The following is a 19,576-nucleotide window of genomic DNA, read 5'->3' on the forward strand; positions in this document are numbered from 1 at the left end:
AGACAGTCGGCATCCGATTCCACCATCGCTTCTCCCCCACCCATACGCCGTTTCAGCCCGGTCGATTAGATTTAATAATTTCTCCCACCCCCCCCCCCCCCCCCACCCGTTGTTGCACTAATAGAAAATGTTGCTTCCATTTCAATTTGTAGATCAAAGTCGAGACCCTTCATCGTGAGCGAGAGGGGGATGGGGAGGGGTGGACCATGACCCCGCCGAGGAAATAGACGGATGAACTTTCGGTTCTCACGGACCCATCGGTGTGGAGAAAGATGGGAGACTGGAAAGACGGAGGGAAGGGAGTGGAGTAGAGTTGCTTGAGCTGCACGAAGGGTGGAAAGCACTGCACTGCTGCTGCTGCCTCTGTTGTGACCGGTAATGGGTATTTTTCCCCCCCATGTTACCATTTTGTTGCGGTGGTGGCGGCTGTGTGGTGGGAAAACGAATGTTCCAGGCCCAGGCCAGGTGGGCTGGCTGGTGGGGGAAACGGGTACTGTGTGGAAGAAGCGGCAGAGGCAACCATCAAACCCGATCACTTCCAATCGATACCACCGACGGGGCCGATTGGTTAGGGCAGCGACTGACGCGGCGTTTTGTCGGCACGCTACAGGGGACGGGGGAAGTTTTGTTATTGTTTAATCAATCGATTTGTTACACTCAACCAACGGCGCCGCGATTGCAACTTGTGGGACAGGGCGCGGGGGAGGAAAGCGAAGGCGGGCACGGGTTTTGGTTCCGTGTTGGATTTGTCGCTAGTATCGATTTGCTGGTAAGTGGCTTTGTGTTGCCTGTTTTTTTAGTGTGACTTTGCCACGCACACACACACACACACGCGCGCCGTTAAGTTCAATGGCTGTGTGATACGTTTGGTGGGCTTTCATGTGTTTGCTTTTTGCGTGTTTTGGACAATCCAATCGCCAGACGATTGGGTGCAGCGAATGTGAAAAACCGTGGAAGCTATTGTATTATTTTTGTTGTAATTCCTGCATTTTAACTTTCCTTTTATTTTCACACGTGGGGAATGGGGGAATGAGAGTGGTGCAGTTTGCATGTGCTTGACTTTGGGCTATGTTATGTGTTATCCATGGGTCTTTTGTACTGTTTGAGTTTTGCAAAGATTAATCTCTATATTTGGGAATCAATTTTAGTAAAATGATAACTTGTTTTTAATTTTCCTATCAGAAAGTAAGGGCTTTTACATCTGTGGTTGTGTAGCAAATGGCTTACTCATATCAGGATAGTTAGTGTTATGTTCAAGATTTAAAACAAAGACGTGCATTTTGCTATGAAGATGAAAATGTGTTTATATGTGCTTATATTTTTATCAACTGTTCTTGAACTATTTTTTTCGATTTGACAGAAAGTTGCAACTTTTTACCATTATTTAGTTGAATGAAGCTGTATGAGGAGTTTAAGTTATGTTTCAAATTATATGTTGAATAATTTGAAAAAAACATGAACACCTTTCATCAGATTTTTACCATTCCACTTAAATGCTTAAAACTATAGATCGGAACATATTAAACATTATAAAACAAACTTTATTCAGCCAACGGATCTAAAAAATATAGCTTTTTGCTGATAATATATAGCAAATAACAAAAAAATGTGTATTTATTTATTTTGGTTGAGCTATTTCGTTTGCTAATCTACCATTTTTTATTTGTATAATATTTGTCTGATCAAATTAGGCGTTTCAAACATTTCAAAAAATAAAATACAATAATTCTTGCCTATAAGGCCTTTTATACAATGCACATTAAACAGTTCGGAAAACCTACCCTAAAGATTGCTTTTACAGAGCTTCTCTTACCGTCTCATCTTTAAACCGTACAAACACCATTTCAATATTGTCAATTGTACGTCGAATCATCGATTCATCATCTACATACATACGAATATACGAATTATCATTTTTATTGTTGAAATATACTTAACGGCTTTGAAATAGTAGCTTATATTGGTGAGCTGGCTTAAAACTTCGTAAGCACCGAGCGTGTATTTGAATTCAGACAGTACACTGCACGACATTAAAATAGAAGCACCATGTTTTTTTTGCAATAATAGCGGAATTACCATACCGATTAGGATATGTGTCAATTATACTAATTTTTATTTCGCATCCGTTTTTAGGCATATTCCCGTATAATCGACCAATATTTCATTAATATATTAAAGTAATGAGCTTGAAAGGTGTAAGACAGGTTCTTAAAAAAATAAAATAAATAAATTTGATCGGTATGGTACTTCCACAATTATTGCAACAAAAATACAAAGTGGTACTATTTTAATTTCGTGCATTGTATGTAACAAGCTTCTATATAATATTTATGATTATGTTTCAATGACGGAAATTGATAATGCCATATTTCGTAACATGTCATTATTTCAAATTCAAAATACATTAAAATACAAACTCATTTCGCCGTTGTGCCCAGACCGGGGTACAGTCGTTCTTTTAGTCGTTTAGTTTTACGATCCACACGATTAAGCCGGTTTTATAGGCGCTTTGCGGCATTTCTTGATGTGCTCTGGGGGTGCTTTCGGGCGGGAATCTAGCATCAGGCCACCGGGGTTGAATGTTGTTACTGCTGTTTCATTTAACAATGTTGAACAAATTTAGAACATAATCCAAACGCAAATGCGCGCAATCGAATACATTTTTTTAATGAGTTGAGATTCGTTTGTTAACTAAAAAGAAAGCAACCTTAATGTAGAGTGTCCGCTAATCTTTCCAGCCCATCTGTGGGGCAGCAAATATGTTGTCCTAGAAGCGCTTTTTTCGGTTTCGTGCCACAAACATTGCAAACAAGCTTCTAACTATTTAGTAAACACGCTGCCTTTCAAGGAGCTCTCTGTGTCCCTTGTGTAATCGCGCGGTCGCCTCAGCACTATCAGCCATCGGTCAACATTATGGCTCCAAGTTTTCGTCCAAGTGTGCACACTGACATCATGCTGTGTTTTACTTTTTAACCGTTGTAAATGGACACAAATCATAACATAAATCCGGTACCTACCGAGTGGCCTGTACTGACTGCGCTGTGGGCATTGATAATTGCTTACGATTTGGCTGCTTATCAGCTTCTGTCGCGGGGTCCAGTGCTGCTGCTGCTGCTGCTGCGGTGCCTCCTCTCATTAGCTCATTAAACTCCACTGCACATTTGCCTTTCGGGGAGGGCAGCAGCGAGTGTTGTTGTGTGTCTTGCGAAATGGATTATGGATGGGTGCGAAAAGGGAAATAAATAACATCTCGGTGTAAATAGCCGATTGTCGGTTGGTTGTTATCATTTGTTAGGCAAGCCCTTCCGACGTGGGACGAGACAAGGCGATTGGAATGGCGTTTATTTGAATCCTGGTTTGCCCCAGATTAAATCACGGCACTTGTACTTTGCAGCTGGGACCAATCGAAGAGGAGGATTGGAAGCAGTGAAGACGATTTTATGAAAGTTTAGTCGATTTTCTTTTCTGCCCGGGTACAATATCAATCCATTGCATTTGTATCAAGCTTAATTTCGTGCGGTTTCAAACCGATTTGTCTTTTATTGGCTAATTTCACCTTTGAAGCAGGCCACATACACACAGTATTGCTCGAACGAATAAACGAATGAAAACGCTGCTAATTCAATTACCGACATCGCATCGTTTAACTGTACACCACGTATCGGTTTGTGGGCCGGCGGTCGGGTGGGGGGTGGTGGGGTAGATAAATGCCGGCATGTGTTAAAATTCTATTTTTCACTTCATGCCTTGGATGCGGCTGCACCCCGTCGGTCGGGACAAAGCCCAGCGAATCGGAACGGGCAAATTCAGCGGCATTTGGAAGGCGAGTGGAAGTTCCGTTCCAGTTCACAGCCCAGCGCCCCACTACCGCCGGCACGGTACTTTTCTCACACCGGCACACTGGGGCACGCTCAACCACTCAAAACACATATACACCCCACCGCGGCGGCCCACGGTAAACTAGTTTATCAGTGACACTAATTAGCGATTGATTAGTAGCTACTGTTTTCCCTCCATTTTTTATGCGTGTGCGCGGGGGGGAGGGTGTGGACGGTGGGTTTGAACCACAGCTTAATCCATCCGGCGTGTGCGGGGGTTGGCTTTTCGCTTGGATTCGCATTCGCTTTTGTGCGAAGACGACGACGGAAATATGGTTGTTTTGGGTTGTGTTGGTCGGAGGCGCGACGGTTTTGCCATGTGCCCAACGGTCGAGTGATTTTCACGCCACCATCACCGTCTCCTCCTCCGTACACTGGCTGGTTTGGGGTAGTTTATATCTGCGTTGACCATATCGTGAACCTTCCATTAAAACAAATTTTTGAAGCGCACACGTGTGCAACAAACACTTCATGCTATGCTCTGGTGTGCTATGCATTGAGGCGAATCGGTTTAACCGTTGTTACTTGTTGCGTGTGGTGTGTATGTGTGTTGTACTTGGAGTTCCCAGCTTCGTGGTGTTGATTAATCGATAGTGCGATAGTGTTGTGTGTTTAACTCTAGTTGAATGTTTAATTAACAGTAATTGTTTATTTCCTGTTTTATGTACCAATCCTTACTATTATTTCGTTTTCAACACGTGTACTAAACGGATTTACAAAATTGTATAATTAATTTGAAATTGATAAACTTATATGCTTTTTTCGCCCTCTCTTTCTCTTTTCCTCTTTCAATCTCTCTCTCTCCCTCTCTCTTGCGCTGAGGAACGAGATAATACAATCTTTTACCCAAAATTGTTAATCCGCTTTATGTGCACTTTAGGTGAAGAGAAGTCAATTTAAGGCTTAATCCGTCGCTCTTCGCTAAGCACACCTCCACACCGACGCCACATCGGTGGTGGTGTCCCGGGGCAGCTAAGAAGAATCAATCAATTTAATTTTGACATGCTATTTTGTTTGTCCATGTGGCCTTCTTCGTCGTCGTCGTTGCATTTGGCTTCCAAGCTGCTGGCCGTAGGAGGGTGGTGGAGGATGGGGCACAACTTCTTCGTTCGACTCGTTTTGACTCCGGTTTCGTGTCCCGTGGGCAATGTGTGTGCCCTAAGTAGCCGATTAGGATTAATTATTTCACTCTTTTTGATCGCCTTTTTATCGCCACCATTCATCTTTAACACAAATCGACTGCCCGGGGATTGAGCGAGAAAGAGAGACGGCCAGAGAACCGGTTCGTCGCCGCACCGCGCGCGTACGACACGGGTGGGTTCGTCGCTTTTATGGGGAATGACTGCCGCGGCATGTTGAAAATTAACGGAGGATTATAATAATAATCCACCGGCGGAGGAGCAGTTGTGGTCCGGCGGCCGGCGGCGGAGAGACCTTGATCGTAGGTTTCGTTTCACTCGATTGAACCGACGGCTAGAACAAAAAAGCCAGGGTGATGGAGGTGTTACGAATCGAGGGGAAAAAACGTCTAAACTTTTTGTATAATTTATGTGTGTGTGTGTGTAACATGATAAATGTGAACGGGCTGGTTTAAAATTTGTAGCTTTTAACCCACTCGACGCCGGCGGCGGGGTGACTTTCTTTCCGAAATCGTCTCCGACACCCTCAACCAACAACCCCGGCGTTGTAAGGTGTTATTAATTCCTGATGCTATCGAAACCACCGAACGTGGGCGGCGGCGGCGGCGTGTCCCGTATTCGGTTCGGTCAGTCCGCTCGGCTCGGTTTGAGTTTGGCGGCGATGCGTGACACAGCCAATCAATTCCTTCTGCTCAAAGGCGCTCAAAATCAATAATCGCGGCAGGGGCGAGCGCGCACGAGCCCTCGAGGGGCGGCAATATTGTTGACCTCGCTGGGCGATGAAATGAAGCATGAGTGGGGAGGGCAAAAACAACCGACCAAAAGGCAACACCGAAATGAATAGCGATGAGGAGCAGCAGCAGCAGCAGCAACACCAGCATATACCGGATTGTTTTCAACGACCGCGACTCGTTTTATGTCTTCTCCAAGTTGCGTCGCGGACACGTTTGTGTTTCGGGGTGAACTGTTTCCTTTTTTTTTTGGATGGGTAAGCTTTGCGCCACCGCTGCCCCACGTCCGTCCGTTCGCGTTCCGCGCTTGCGTTCGAATGCTTCGCGGATGAGTTAAATTCCTCAATTCTGGTCACGTGAAACGCGGCGCAATCGAGTGTGGTGCAAGCGCGCAATCGTGTAGTAGCTTGCAGTGGTGGGGGGGGGGGGGTTCGTCCCTTTGTCCTACCATCAACCACCCTCCCCTGGGGTCCCTTCCGAAAGCCGATCCGATTTGCCGACGCACGCATATCGTTTCGAATGGGCCGTTAATATAAATATACGTGTTTTTTAAGGGTTCCCCTTTCCAGCGGCGTCGGTCACTAGCCAGCCAGCCCACCCCCCTCTTCTCCCCCCCGTTGCAATTAGCATACAATTGCTGTGGCCGGCTCGTGTTGCGTTGCTCGCGGGGCTTTGGAATGCATTTTTCTGGCAAAATAAAGTCGTTTTGCTTTGGGCCATTTTTTGTTGCCGCCGTCGTTGGCAGCCCATGCTCCGAATGTGTGGCGTAAATATTGATGGGCAGCTGGGCGACACCGTTTGTTTGTCCTCTCCGTAAAGGGGAGGACGGAGGGGGTGTGGCGTGGAGGGAAGTGAAGAAAAAGCTTGTTTAGCGATCACGTCCACGGTTCGATGCATGTGAATGTGTGTGTTTGTGTGTTGGGATTTATTTTGTTTCAAACGATTTCTTTTTGTTCGCCCCTCTCACGCCGATGGTGGGTAGGGATGGAGTGGAGGGGCAGGCGTGTTTTATTTCACAGTTGAAAAATTGATTTTCCCATGGTGTCGATTGGGGCACGCGTGACGGTAGTTAGTACTTACTGGAGTATGGAGGGTTTTGTGGCGGGGAAGATTGTGTGTGTGTTTTTAAACGTCGAAGTGTGAAAGTGTTTGTTCTGTGTGTTATTTTACTGTACATGATTAAATGGATTGTATAATAAATGTTATTAATGCTTTATTGTATTTCACTTAACAAACTACGCCGCCACTAATTCTTATGCGTCTTGTTTTCTATTTTTAGGGGGGAAACTTTGTTAAGCAAATACACCAAACAGGACAGGAGAACGAGCAGCCGATGAAGAAAAACGATCAAGCTGAATAAACAAAAAACCTTCTCGAACGCTCCGGTTGGAACAACTGCGGCACAGTCCAATGTAAAGGCATAGACACAGAAAGAGAACGAGAGAAGACTGTCCGCGGCCAAAACTAAAGATACAAACTGAACGCGGGGAAAGTAGCTGAGCGACAGGAAAGTCGTCTCTCTATGGTTCCGTGCCGTAGGAAAGCGATTGTGGTGGAAATTTGAACAGTGAAGAAGGTTCATCATTACGTGTACGCGAGCGACCGTTTGACCGGACAAACTCTGTCGGTGAACACCGCGGGTGTACGTTTCGCTGTGCCGCCGCCCCCCAATCTGTCCGTGAAAGGAGTTAACCACTCTCCCTCCCAGAGCGGAGATTTCCAATCGCTCCGATATATAGCGGAAGGAGCTGGTTTCGGAAAAAAAAAACAAAACACAAAAAGGGTGAAGGAAGGAAGTGAAATAATTTCGTTATTAGCAGCAAGAACACACACAGCCGCGGCGCGAGCGGCTTGCGTTTTCATGTCTGTGTTCGTTTGTAAGTGGTGAAAAGCAACGGGGGAAAAAAACGGTGGAAAAAAGGAAAAATTTAATCAAAAAATCGGAGCAAATTTTTTGTTCTTTTGCTCTCTCTCTACCGTTTGTTGATTGATAAATTGATTGATCGTTAGTGGTTAAGTGTTGGATGGCGCCGCCAATCCGAGTGCGTGTGTGTGTGTTGAGTTTTTTTATGTGTGTGCAAGCGGCGCACGATAAGATGAAGAAAAGCTTTAAAAAAGGCCAGCCAAGAGTGGAAAAGGCGTAGCTGGGTGTAATTATTTGGGAGTAGTTCCCCTGCTCCAAACCCCCATCTCGACGTTATTACTTTGGTGCATTTGTGGCGAAAGAAACCAACAAAAAAAAAGCAAAGAAGAGAGAGAGATTGAGTGGGAAGTAAAGAAAAGAAAAAAGCACCCGCTTGAGCAGGCGTTACGAATCAATCGAGAAGCGATCGCGCGTCAGCGTTGGATAATATATAATGCTTGTGGTGCACATCAAAATGAAGATGATGATGATGCTGCTCCTGCTGCTGAAGGAGAGTGGGCCGTAACGATCGCGCGGCTGTGGATGATCGACACAACCCCTTATCGTACCTCCCATCCCACACAACGCACCGCGGGAAAATATATTGTTTGTTCGATAATGAAATCCAATTAATTGTAATTAATCTCCCAAAAACACCCCGAAAAAACGCGCCCAGATAGAAAGAGGAGAGAGAGAGAGCGACGGTGGTGAAGTGAATGATTACACTATTTGGCCGCGCAGCGCGCATCTTGATTGATAATCGTGTGTGCCCGAGCAGGGGGAAGCGAGAGCGAAAGAGCGAGATATAAAGCGTGAATTAAAAGTATTACACATACGCGAAGGTGAAAATTGAAACAAAATAAGTGATTTCCGGTGTGCGTTTCAAATTGCGGCGCATCTTTTTTTCCGACGAACGCGCGGTACTAACGGGTGTGTTGTGTTGAATTGTTTTCTTTTATATTGTGTGTGTGTGTTTTTTTTTTCTTCGGTTCTTCAACAGTGTCGGCCAGTGCAATAGCGCGCAGTCAGTGTCCGATCGTGTGTATTTATGTTCTAGAAAAGGCAAAAAAGGAAAGGCAGCAGCAAAGTGTGATTTGATGAAAATCGAGAAAATTACCATAGTGTATCAACAGCGGGCAGCAGCGTGTGTGTGTGTGTGCGTTTGAGTGTAAGTGTGTGTAAGTGTGTGAAAATTACCACCGATCCATCCACTGATTGCGAATAATTGAGCTAAAAAGTTGTAGGCCGAGGAGGTATCGGGGTCCGATCGAATTGATGTGAATAATAGGCGCAGTGATTGAAATAGATTTGCTTGGAAGCCGGCCAGAACAACAAACAGATTGTGGAGTGGTGGAGTGCCCACAGATTCCGAACCGTAGCTAACGGGCGAACACGAACACACTCTACACCAGCATCATCATCATCATCATCAATCACCATGTATCCAGCACCGACTCGGCATCCATCGGCATCGGTAAGCAAAGAAAATGAGCATTATGATTCTTAATATTAATTTAATTTTTCTCATCATATCGCGTTCCTGGGAGCTGGGGGCCAAAAGGGGAAATGAAGCACACACGCACGGGCGCGGGAACATTATTACTATTATTACCCTTTACCGCCGTCCTGTTTTTGCAATCAAGTTTAAGTAACTCATCCATGGAAGTAAAAAAATAATAATAAATTTCCACTTTCATGTCACCGACCCACACACAGACGTGGGGGACTGTAACGGGGTAGGGGGCCAACAACATTTGGAGCATAGCAAAAATTAATAAAATTCCAGTGCCTCTGCCCCACATGCAAACGATAAGAATGCTCTAGAGAGCGGGCACTGTCGTTAACGAACAAAACGCAATCCATTAGCGGTGGGCATGTTTAGAGATGGAAAATAATTTAGTTTTGTTTAGCACGATTAGCTTTGCTGATTGGCAGAGGGCAGCTGTTTTTGCTGTTGTTTGCTCTCTGTGTGGTTGAGCAAATAGAGTCAGCGGTTCCATTTAGCTGGCCAGAGAAATCGGTACTGTTTCCTGCAACTATCAGCATTGTGGCATTAATTAGCGGGAAGCAGCCGTATGTGCAGAAGCGAAACTCCATAATTTTGTTTTCGGCCCGTACTCACACTCCACACTGTCCGTTCTGAATCTTACCGGCCACGGCCGGGACATCTCAACCGTGAACCCCGAACCCATTAGTGTATGGTTATCACCTTTCATCCACTTTCGGTCACTCGGGTGTGCGCACTCGCCTTTTTTTTTACCGGTGGCCAAATTATAATTCTACAACCCTCCGGCTTTGTTGGCTGTGCGATGAGCGCCGCCAGCCGTTTCGCTATGCTGAGCACGAAGGTATGCCGAAAAAGGACGGTGGCAGTGTAGCGGCTGTGTGGTAGGAAATACCAATGCTCTGCTCTCGTTTCAGTAGCCTTTCAAGTGGGGGGGGGGGGGGGGGGGGGGGGGCAGCAAATGTGTGCGGCGGTGGTGTGTGCGATCAACAGATAAATCGTTTTGCTAATGCGGCCATTTCTCACGGAAGAAAATCCACTGACAAAGGAGGGCAGAGTAAGACATTCCATTTGTATGCTGGGTGGAAAGGTGCGCGGTGGCGAAGATGATGGAGCACATGATAACGAGGAGAGGTTTAGATGCTGTTTGTACCTTGATTTACTTCATTCTAAATTCCAACGGAGCGGTGTGGCGATCGCGTGCTGTTGATAAACGGAAAGCCAACTGGGTAGAAAAGCAATATTGAAAGCGACGTACGCGTAGTAGACACATTTCATCCGGTCCGGTGATTGGGTCGGAAGTGGAATCTTTTTAGTTAATTAGAGGGTTTGCGTAGTAATGAAGCTCGCCTTCGTTTGTGTGTCTTTGTGTTTGAACCTCTGTTTTTTTAGATTTAGAAACATATAAAGTATATTTTGTATTAAGCTAAACTTTAACAATCTTAAAAAACAGTATCAACATAACTTTCACAAAAGGACTAGTCTGCTAGAATATATTAAGCTTTACTGACTGGTTGAAGCTATTTTAAAGTACAAATCCAATACTGCTGTACCATCAATTCAATAGAAGGTTGTCGATATCCAACATTTTGAAGTAAAAGGATGTAAAAATAAAGAACCAGGGAACCAAAGGTCGCTTTTTATTAAACATATAAGCGTAAGCGTTAATCAACTTGAGTGGACACAGTTTTAGGTCCTTCTTTCACTTCCAAGGCTGTGGCATCACACGGAACTGTATGACATAACAATATGTTATCGCCATGTTGTTTTTGTTATTACGTCGCACTAGATCACTTGATCACGTTTTATGAAAGAGTTTCAACATGAAAGAGTTTCGTGAATGTCGCTTTGGCAGACCAGTTTGAATTCAATCTGTCCATGTTTTAAACATGTTTTTATTCGGTTCGTACTGCGAACCAGTCTGGATGAACATTATTCTACTTGATCGTCATTCCCTCTCCTGTTGTGTCTAGATAGCACAACACTTTAAGCTTCATTTCCGATCCGTAAAACCTCATTTCAACATTATCAATTGTTTGTCGACCGTAGGGTGCACTGATCGATCATGCGAGATGTTGTTGATGTGTTATTTTGTTGTCTGAAATATTTGCTTATGGTATTGAGTTTCCTTGAGGAATCATGTAATGTAGCCCCCCCCGATGTAATGACCGATCCGACCGACACAACGCCACAGGCTGTCAAGCCGTTTTAGTAGCTTGTGCCACGCACTTGACAATCTGCTGTTCGTCACTTTGCTGTTTAGTTACGATAGCATAAAATCAATACACAACGCGACACAACTCTCCATCTCTACACCTCCCCTCTACCCCCTTCGCAAGTTCTGTCAAACGTGTTGTCGTACCCCGATCGTTCGCCGATAATGCAAATGGAGGGCCCAGCACGACACAAAGACAACCAGAATAAAAAAAGAAAAACTCCAACTCTGCCCACATTGCTTACATTTTATGTCATATCAGTCATTATCAGCCATCGGCACAGCCATCCAGCCCCAAAAAGGCCCCCACACAACCGGCCCAAAACAGGGGTGCAGCTGCCAGCACGAGTTCCCGACAACCCGGTTCGTCGTTTTGTGTGTACAATGTGTGTGTGTGTGTGCTGTGAAAAAAAAACTGTTCAACGCACAAAAACGGGGGCAAACAGGGGTGCCTCTGTGTTGTCATTCGATACATGTGACGCCATGCGAGAGTTGTTTCTGCGCACCTCCGCCCTCTCTCGCTCAACCAATCCCCCTTTTTGCGGGTGTCGTGTTGTGTTGGGGGTTTTCATCTTTTTTTTATTGCTACGTTTTTTATCTTCACCCCTCCATCACCCATCCCCTCCCCCCCCCCCCCCCCCCCCCCCCGCCTACCCAACCATTAGTGGTTCCGTTCGAATGCGCTGTCATCGATCGCTCCGTTTGAATTCGGTTTGCGTTGTTTCCCTCCCCACTCCCAATTCACCTCCCCCCACTACCCCACTACCCCGTGTTGGGTGGAGGTGGGTCGTGTTGACAAGCGTGTCATACAAAAGGTAGGGTGGAAAGTGGTAGTCAATGGCACTCACCTCTCTCCCTCCCTCCCCCATCTTCCATCGTTCGTGTTACACCCATGTTCGTTCGTTCGGTGCCGGGCAAGTCCACATTAACTGTGTGCGTGTGTGTGTGCGTGTGTGTTAAGTGGCGGGCGCACCTTGTGACAAAACCCACCACCGTCCCCGCCTCTGCCCCGGGCGTTATTTACAGCGGGGATTTAATTTACCTTATCAGACCAGCAACATCTTAATTGCTTATGCTAGATAGCGAAAATGGACAATGATTTCAACCGTTCTTCATGTGCGGGGCACCACCACCAGCACCACCAGCACCACCGGCCGCCATTTGCCAGTGGCGTTGCAGCGGGGTAGAGAGAACAATGTTTAATTAATTTGCTGCTGCCAAACGCGCCGCATCGGCCGTTTCTTTCCGTTTCTCGCCATTTGGTCTGGCGGGGGTAGATGACGAGAGAGGGAAACCACTTCACTTGCGCCCGCCCGCTCGCACACTCGCATGTCTCAGTTTGATTGGTCGCGCTCGCCGGGCACGATCGGAATGATTGGCGTGTTCGTATCGCTGCTGAGTGAGCGATAAATGGGTTTGATTGGTTCGCGAGACGCCCGCCTTGTCGCGAACCGGCCCCGGGAAGGGTGGGGGGAGGGTGATATGTTCGATTTGGAATGTCATCAATCAACCGCGGCGGACGGATTCGCGCGCCCCCTGCCCTCCTGTCGCGCTCCCGGCTCGCACCGTACCACAAGTCATCAACCTTCCTAAAGTGGGTACGACTCTATAGGCGGTGGGAAAGTCTGGCGTAACCATCTGGTAATCATAATACCGCACTATCACACCACCCCGCAGCCTTCTTCAGCCCTTCTGCTTCCCTTCCACCGTGCACACTGCGGAACATGAGACTCACCGGTGAGAAAAGAAGACAAACCTTCGCAAGTTCCGCTCCGTCTATCATCTTCAACGGTTGGCAATTCAACGCTCTGGGACCCCCCTCCCCCCTCTCCCCCCGCACCCGTGTGTGTGTCGCATCCAAAAGGGGGTGGGCAAACAGTGGGGTGGTGGTGTAGGTTGTTCAATTGTGTTCCGCTTCGGCGTTGTAATTAAATCACTTTAGGACACTGGTTGGTACAAAATCGCAACACGATCTTTTGTCATGTATACGTGCATTGTGTGTGTGTTGCGCACCGCTCCAGATTGAGACGATGGCGATAAGATGAAGCGAAAATGACAACGACCCAACCCCAAAGAAGGGGGGGGGGGGGGGGGTGAGGTGCATGAGCAATGATAAAGTGTTCGACAGTATTCCCCCACCCCCACTCCCTCTCTTCCGCCCTTTCAACTCGTTTTCACAGGGCTACGGGCAATAATGAGGAACAAATGGCGAATGGCATTTCGGTGGTGCTGCTGGAGTGTGGGACGCGTGAGAATAAGATAGAAATCATCGATGCATGGAATGTGTGTGTGTGCGATTGTGAGGCGAAGAAGAGTGTAAGTTTGCATAGGTTATGGGGTGGGGAAAATGAAGCTATCAAGCGCGCGATCAAGTGCACTTTCCATCGGCATTTGTTGTTGTGTGCACGGAATGGTTTTTCGTAATTACTTTGCACCAACTGTCTGTGCCGTGTTTGTTTACATCTGCACACGCAAGCAAAAATAGAGCAATCGTTCGTGTGTGCATATCTTGGATGTTTGACAGTTTAACGACTATAACAAAACTGTTCGCTTTTTGTGGCCGATAGTAATGTTTGTATGTGAAAAATAGGATGATTTGTACAATATTTTACTCCAGCCGTTATTATTTTTATTGTCTTATTACAGGTTTTCTTTCCTAGTTTCACCAACACTAGGTTTACGGGTGTCTCACATATACCTATCTCCACGGACAACCTTCAATTTGTCGGGTGGATAAAAATACGTATTTAAATTGGTTAAAATCATGAAAACCCATATTTTATTAACAATCGTTTCACATGGGTTGGTTTCCTTAAAAAGTTGTCTGCAAAATGCTAATATATTGTAATATTCGTTATTGTTTCACCGAAAACATGAACCGATATCTTTTCGATGTCACATTTTGACCGACGTCCGCGGGAGTTTCAAAAAACACGAGGAATAAGTTGGTCAGCAATTCCGTTTAAGGCCACTTTATTGAAATCTTTAATCAAGAGATCAAGAGATTTATAGATCTCTTTTATTTCTATATTTACTTTTGTTGAAAAATGTTACAGCTTAACTAAATAAATTTAATGTAATCAACCCATCCGTCAATTCGACGGGTCCCGTAAATATAGGTATATCACATATGTATCTGAAAATCTATCAAACTTAAGAAAATAATACCTATGTTACAAAATCATAGTATGTTAAGATGAATTTACGAAAAGTAAAAAACGAGATTAAACAAAATGTATTTTTCGTATTTCACTTCAAAGTTTAAAATCCGTCAAATTGACTAGTGGTAATTAGTAGAATGTTGCTGACTTCTTGTTAAATTGTTTGTACGTCATATGGGTTTAATCATCAAATCGTATGTCTAATTCATGATGAACTTGAGCTAACTTTAAACAAAAGGAAAGTAACTTTATTTATAGTACTCAAAAGATAGTTAGTAGACAAAGAAAGAAAGAATTAAGAAAAAAAGATAAACAAGATAAAAGAAGAAATAAAATTAGTTACACATAGAACATGAAAACGAAAGACGAAAGGAATAACATCGTCGTTTATTGGTTGTAAACAGCGCAAATATAATAGTTTCCTTGTCCATCTTATCTTTTTCACAGTGCAACGATAATCCCTTTTTAGCTTCAATACAATTACTAGTTTTATATTTGTACAAAATGCTTTCATCAAGTTCTGCAATTACAATATCAAAAATCATTAACATAACTTTACGTTATTTAGTAAATAAAAATAAACACAAAGCAGATCTTGTCAATAAGTAGAAAAACATATTCAAAACATTGTGAGGATTTCTCTTCTTTTTCTTCTTCCTTTTCTTCTTATTCTTCTTCTTCTTCATCCTTACTACGGGGGAACGTTCCATATGAGAGTTGAACCAATGGCGAGCATGTGATTAAGTCTTACGAGTTGACGACCGACCACAAGACCGCTCCAGGCTTTTCTAAAAAATGCTATAAAAAAGTCGTATACGGTATAGTGGTGTGGTATTTTTTATATGAAATGCTTGTAAATTAAACACATTTGAACTTTAGGTTATATTATTACAATCACTTATACTTCGCCGATCACGAATTACGCCATTACTCTATTTTACATAAGATTTAAAAAATGTAATCAAATCTGTGAATTTTTATAACAAGAATCAAAAAAGACATGTTCCGGTCACCGATGATTCTACATTTCTCACTCTCATACCTTCGCCCGCTCTTCTCTTTCCCCCAGAAATGGGGAATTAATTTTCTTTATTTATTTTCTTCGGTATCTCATTACTTACGGTCGGTGGTTGTGCCGCAAATCGGGAGGACATTCCAGCGCGTACCTGATTCCGCCTTCCACCTCGGTTTGCGGTAAGGCGGGTTCGCAATTTACGCAACAAACTCACTCTGCTCTGCTGCTGCTGCTCCGGTGGTCCGCGCCCGCGTGCGCACTTTGTCCCTGCACCTTGCACTTGCCGGGAGACGATGACGACTGCTGCCGCCGCGTAACGTCGTAATGCACCGAAATGAATCGACCAGCTTCCGTACACTCATTAGTTTTGTGCATTAGCGGGGCTGTGGGCTGTAGACGACCAAGTGTGTGCGCCGGCGTTCGCGGGGTGCATAAAGGCTTTTCTCAATCTCCTCCATCATTAATGTCCGGAGCCGACGGGATTCGTCTCCGTGCGGTGGCGCCCTTGCAGCGAGATACCCATTATCATCTGCCGGTGGTGGTAGTGGCTGATGGAGTGGCTGGACTTGGGTGTGCACGGGTGTAGTACCGCGCGTCGACCAAAGCCGACAGGATGCACTGGAGCTACATAATTGCGCCACAGTAATGTGCGCCCGGGTCCACAAATTGGGAATGGAAATGGGTTGCGCTAATTTCAGTCGCTCGCCAACCTCGCTTTTTCGCTCGTTTTTACAAAGCGCCGCGCGGTGGTTGGGCGTGCAAACGATTCTCGGCGAGAATGTGTGGCTGGTGGTGACGACGATGTCGCGCTGCATTTGTGCTACTACGCCTCTCGGTGCAGGGCGCTCTGGCGTTACCAGTGCCATCAATAATATTGAAGGTAATTTGGTCGATTCGCGAGCGATGATTCCTGCGCCTAACGATCGGTCTATAGCTACGATAAAATGGTGTAGTGGTGGTGTGGTGGGATGTGAAGTAGTGCCGGAACTAGGATAATTATCTCGTCCTCGAGATCGCGCGCGCACGAAGAACGTCAAAGCAAACACACATACTGGCCGCGCACAGCTCTCCACACGCCTCTCGGCTTTCGATGGGGGTTGTGGTCGGCTTAATGTTCGGCGCTCGGGCAGAGGGCGGTACTGGCACCAATTATCACTAACCCTTGGGGGTGTACGCTGGTGCGTGGGGTGATTTAATAATTATTGCAGCGAAATTATCACCGATCACCGGTTGCAAAAGCAAAACAAGCTGCACCATCTTAGCCCCTGATGCAAGGGAAATGCGATACGATAAGTCGTTAATGTTGTTTTGATGAGCTTTTAAGGGCCGATTAAGAGTGTTTGAAATTTGGGTTTTATGTTTCGCCTGTAAATAGTTGGAAATCACAACACTCAAAGCTTGCGTGCATGAAACCTTCAAGGGTTAATCTTCCTCCCCGGTTGGCTGAGGAGCTGTGGATGTGGCGAGCGACACGGACCCGTTGCGCTGCCGTTTGTCGCGTCCACTGCTGTGTGTGTGTACGCTGTTGATGGCGCGGCGGTCGGTCGTTGCTTATGCGTTGATTTGGTGCTCGCTTAATGAGACTTAATTTACCCTCCAATCACAGTGATCAACTTGGTCAGCGAACCAGCGACCGGTGCCGCGTAATCGCTGTTTGAACGCGAAGCTGTCGAACCTTTAGCGGCCTCAGCGTGTGTGTGTGTGTCGGTTGCTGAATGGTACGATTGGTTTTCTACGCATCCTACGGTGCGACTGCATATGATGGCGACTGCACCGAACAACCGTTTGCAAGGTGCTGATGTGTTATTTTAGTTTCATATATTTTTTAATGCATCCGTCTTTTGCCACTGGGACCGGGGGGGAGGGTCTTTGCTGTGCCGGGAAGTGAACGGTGCCCGGTGCGAAAGGGAATATCTCTTTAATGTACGGATGCGGGAATGGTTGGCGAATAATTACAACAAATCAGCGGATTTAATCGGATCTAACCGTACTGGCGATGGAAAACAGCGTCACCCCAGATTCGTGTCATCATCATCATCATCGTCGTCGTCGTCGGTGTGTTTTTGCATCGAGTTTCCCCACCCCTGCGACAGAGGATAGAGCGACGTGTACGGCAACCGCAGCGTCGGAACGCCCCCGGTGTGTTGGTTTCGGCGTCATTTGGAGTAATTTTCTGTGAGTGTGGTTTCACCGTTGCACACCGATGCATCTCGCTCTGCTAGTGATTATGTTAATTTAACAGAGCATTTTCTTCTGCCACCCCGTGTTCCCCCTCCTCCAGCCACACGACACCAGCGGAGCACTCATTGCTGTGTTGTGTGGAGACCGAGCTGAGTTGAAGTGGTCGGTCGTGTGCTCTGCGCGTTGGCGTTAGCTAGAAAGAGCGTACGAGAAGCTGCAATCTAGCGGCGGTCGATGTACACACACACACACGCTAGTGAGGTCAAATGGTTTCGCTCCGGTCCGGGTCCCGGCGGACGCACAACTACGGACGATGACGACGACGGTGGGCCGCCATTGATGAAGCTCCAGTGCTTGTGATGAAGCGGGAGAATAATTGCGATGGTTTGTAATTAAAAATAAATTTTGCAGCTCCCTCTCGGAGCTTCCCAAACCATGGCGCAACGGCGATGAAGCCGTGAGGAAGAACCTTTATGTGTGATGTAAAAAAAAAAAACAAAGAGATAACCTCGAATCATGAACATGAGCACCGGGGGTAAGGGAATCGGTACGGATACGATTATTTCAAATGATAAATTGGATTTTTATGTTGATTGCACTTCTCGTACCGTCGATGGGTGGCCGCCGGAATGGAAGGCCCACACGACACACACCATATATTCGACTTAGATCGAGCTGAACAGTGTGTTTCCCGGATTCCCTTTTGGCAGCATAATTCGTAAAGCGTGCATCGTAAGCGTTGGCTGCATTTGTTTAATATATGACGTTTAGCTCGGCAAATCCTTGTTAAACGAACGGCTGGCGAACAGGCAGGGGTTGGCACACAAGAAAAGGGCCAAATTGATGACAACACAAGAAACGTGTGGACAAATTGTTTTACATTAATTACTATTCATACCATACATCATTAGAAAAACGTGACACTTTTATGAGCGGTCCTATAAACAAAAGTTAGAAAATATTTTCAACATTTTTGTTTGCAAATAATCAGCCATTAGTTGAATGTTGCCGGGGGAATGGGGCCGGTCTGGTGGTACAGTCGTCAACTCGTACGACTTAACAACATGCCCGTCATGGGTTAAAGTCCCGAATAGATCGTGACCCCATACGTAGGACTGACTATCCTGCTATGTTAACAATAAGTCACTGAAAGCCAAGCTCACTTCACTAGTGGGTACAGGCAGGCCTTTACCGACAGCGGTTGTTGTGCCAAAGAAGAAGAAGAAGTTGAATGTTTGAATATTTTCTCATAATTATTAGTTCTGAGCTATTCATTATTTAGGGATGATGGAAATTATTTTTTTTAACATCTCGATAAATCGTAATACTATTATGGTCATTTTAATTAGATTTTATTGTGAAAAATCGTTACCACATCGCACCATGGTCTTATATGGCTATCCAAATAAAGCTGATAGAACCATTCCTATCAAACAGGAAAAACAAGGTCCCCATTTCTAATACAACATCACAAAAATTCGCTCCTGAGGCCGAAGTACTTCTACGCAGCATACTTTCGCCATTACTGGTTAATATTTTCATTGCGAATATTCCCATAGTTAAATATGTTACCCAATACTTATACGCCGATGACTGTGCTGTAATCTTAATTGTCAAACGTTCCAAAGCAATTTTTAATGTCTTAACAAAGCATTTAGCCTCATACAGCAAGTACTGTCGAATTTAGTAGTTAAAAATTAACGGGACGGAAGCAAGTATTAGTCTTAGTCAACGAAACATTCCGAACAGTATCTTTAATGATAGATGGAGTATCAGTGTATATCAGGGAGTAATTCTAAACGAATGATCATCATTCAAGCATCATACCCATAACGTTGTCTCAACCTAA

At 45.4% G+C, this 19,576-nt stretch overlaps 1 protein-coding gene across 14 annotated transcripts in view; it reads left to right on the plus strand.

Moving 5' to 3' along the window:
- LOC120948849 (protein groucho) overlaps positions 1-19,576 on the plus strand; it is a 184,716-nt gene that overhangs the window by 5,597 nt on the left and 159,543 nt on the right. For 11 of the 14 annotated variants that reach the window (XM_040365628.2, XM_040365623.2, XM_040365636.2 and 8 more), the window contains exon 2: positions 7,028-9,125. In XM_040365628.2, coding sequence (XP_040221562.1) covers positions 9,090-9,125 — 36 coding nt within the window. In that variant the 5' untranslated portion in view covers positions 7,028-9,089. The remainder of the gene's footprint in view (positions 1-7,027; positions 9,126-19,576) is intronic. The other 3 variants (XM_040365624.2, XM_040365625.2, XM_040365626.2) reach the window with 1 other exon arrangement.

The sequence above is a fragment of the Anopheles coluzzii genome, chromosome 2, assembly GCF_943734685.1.
Source record: "Anopheles coluzzii chromosome 2, AcolN3, whole genome shotgun sequence".
Lineage (NCBI taxonomy): Eukaryota > Metazoa > Arthropoda > Insecta > Diptera > Culicidae > Anopheles > Anopheles coluzzii.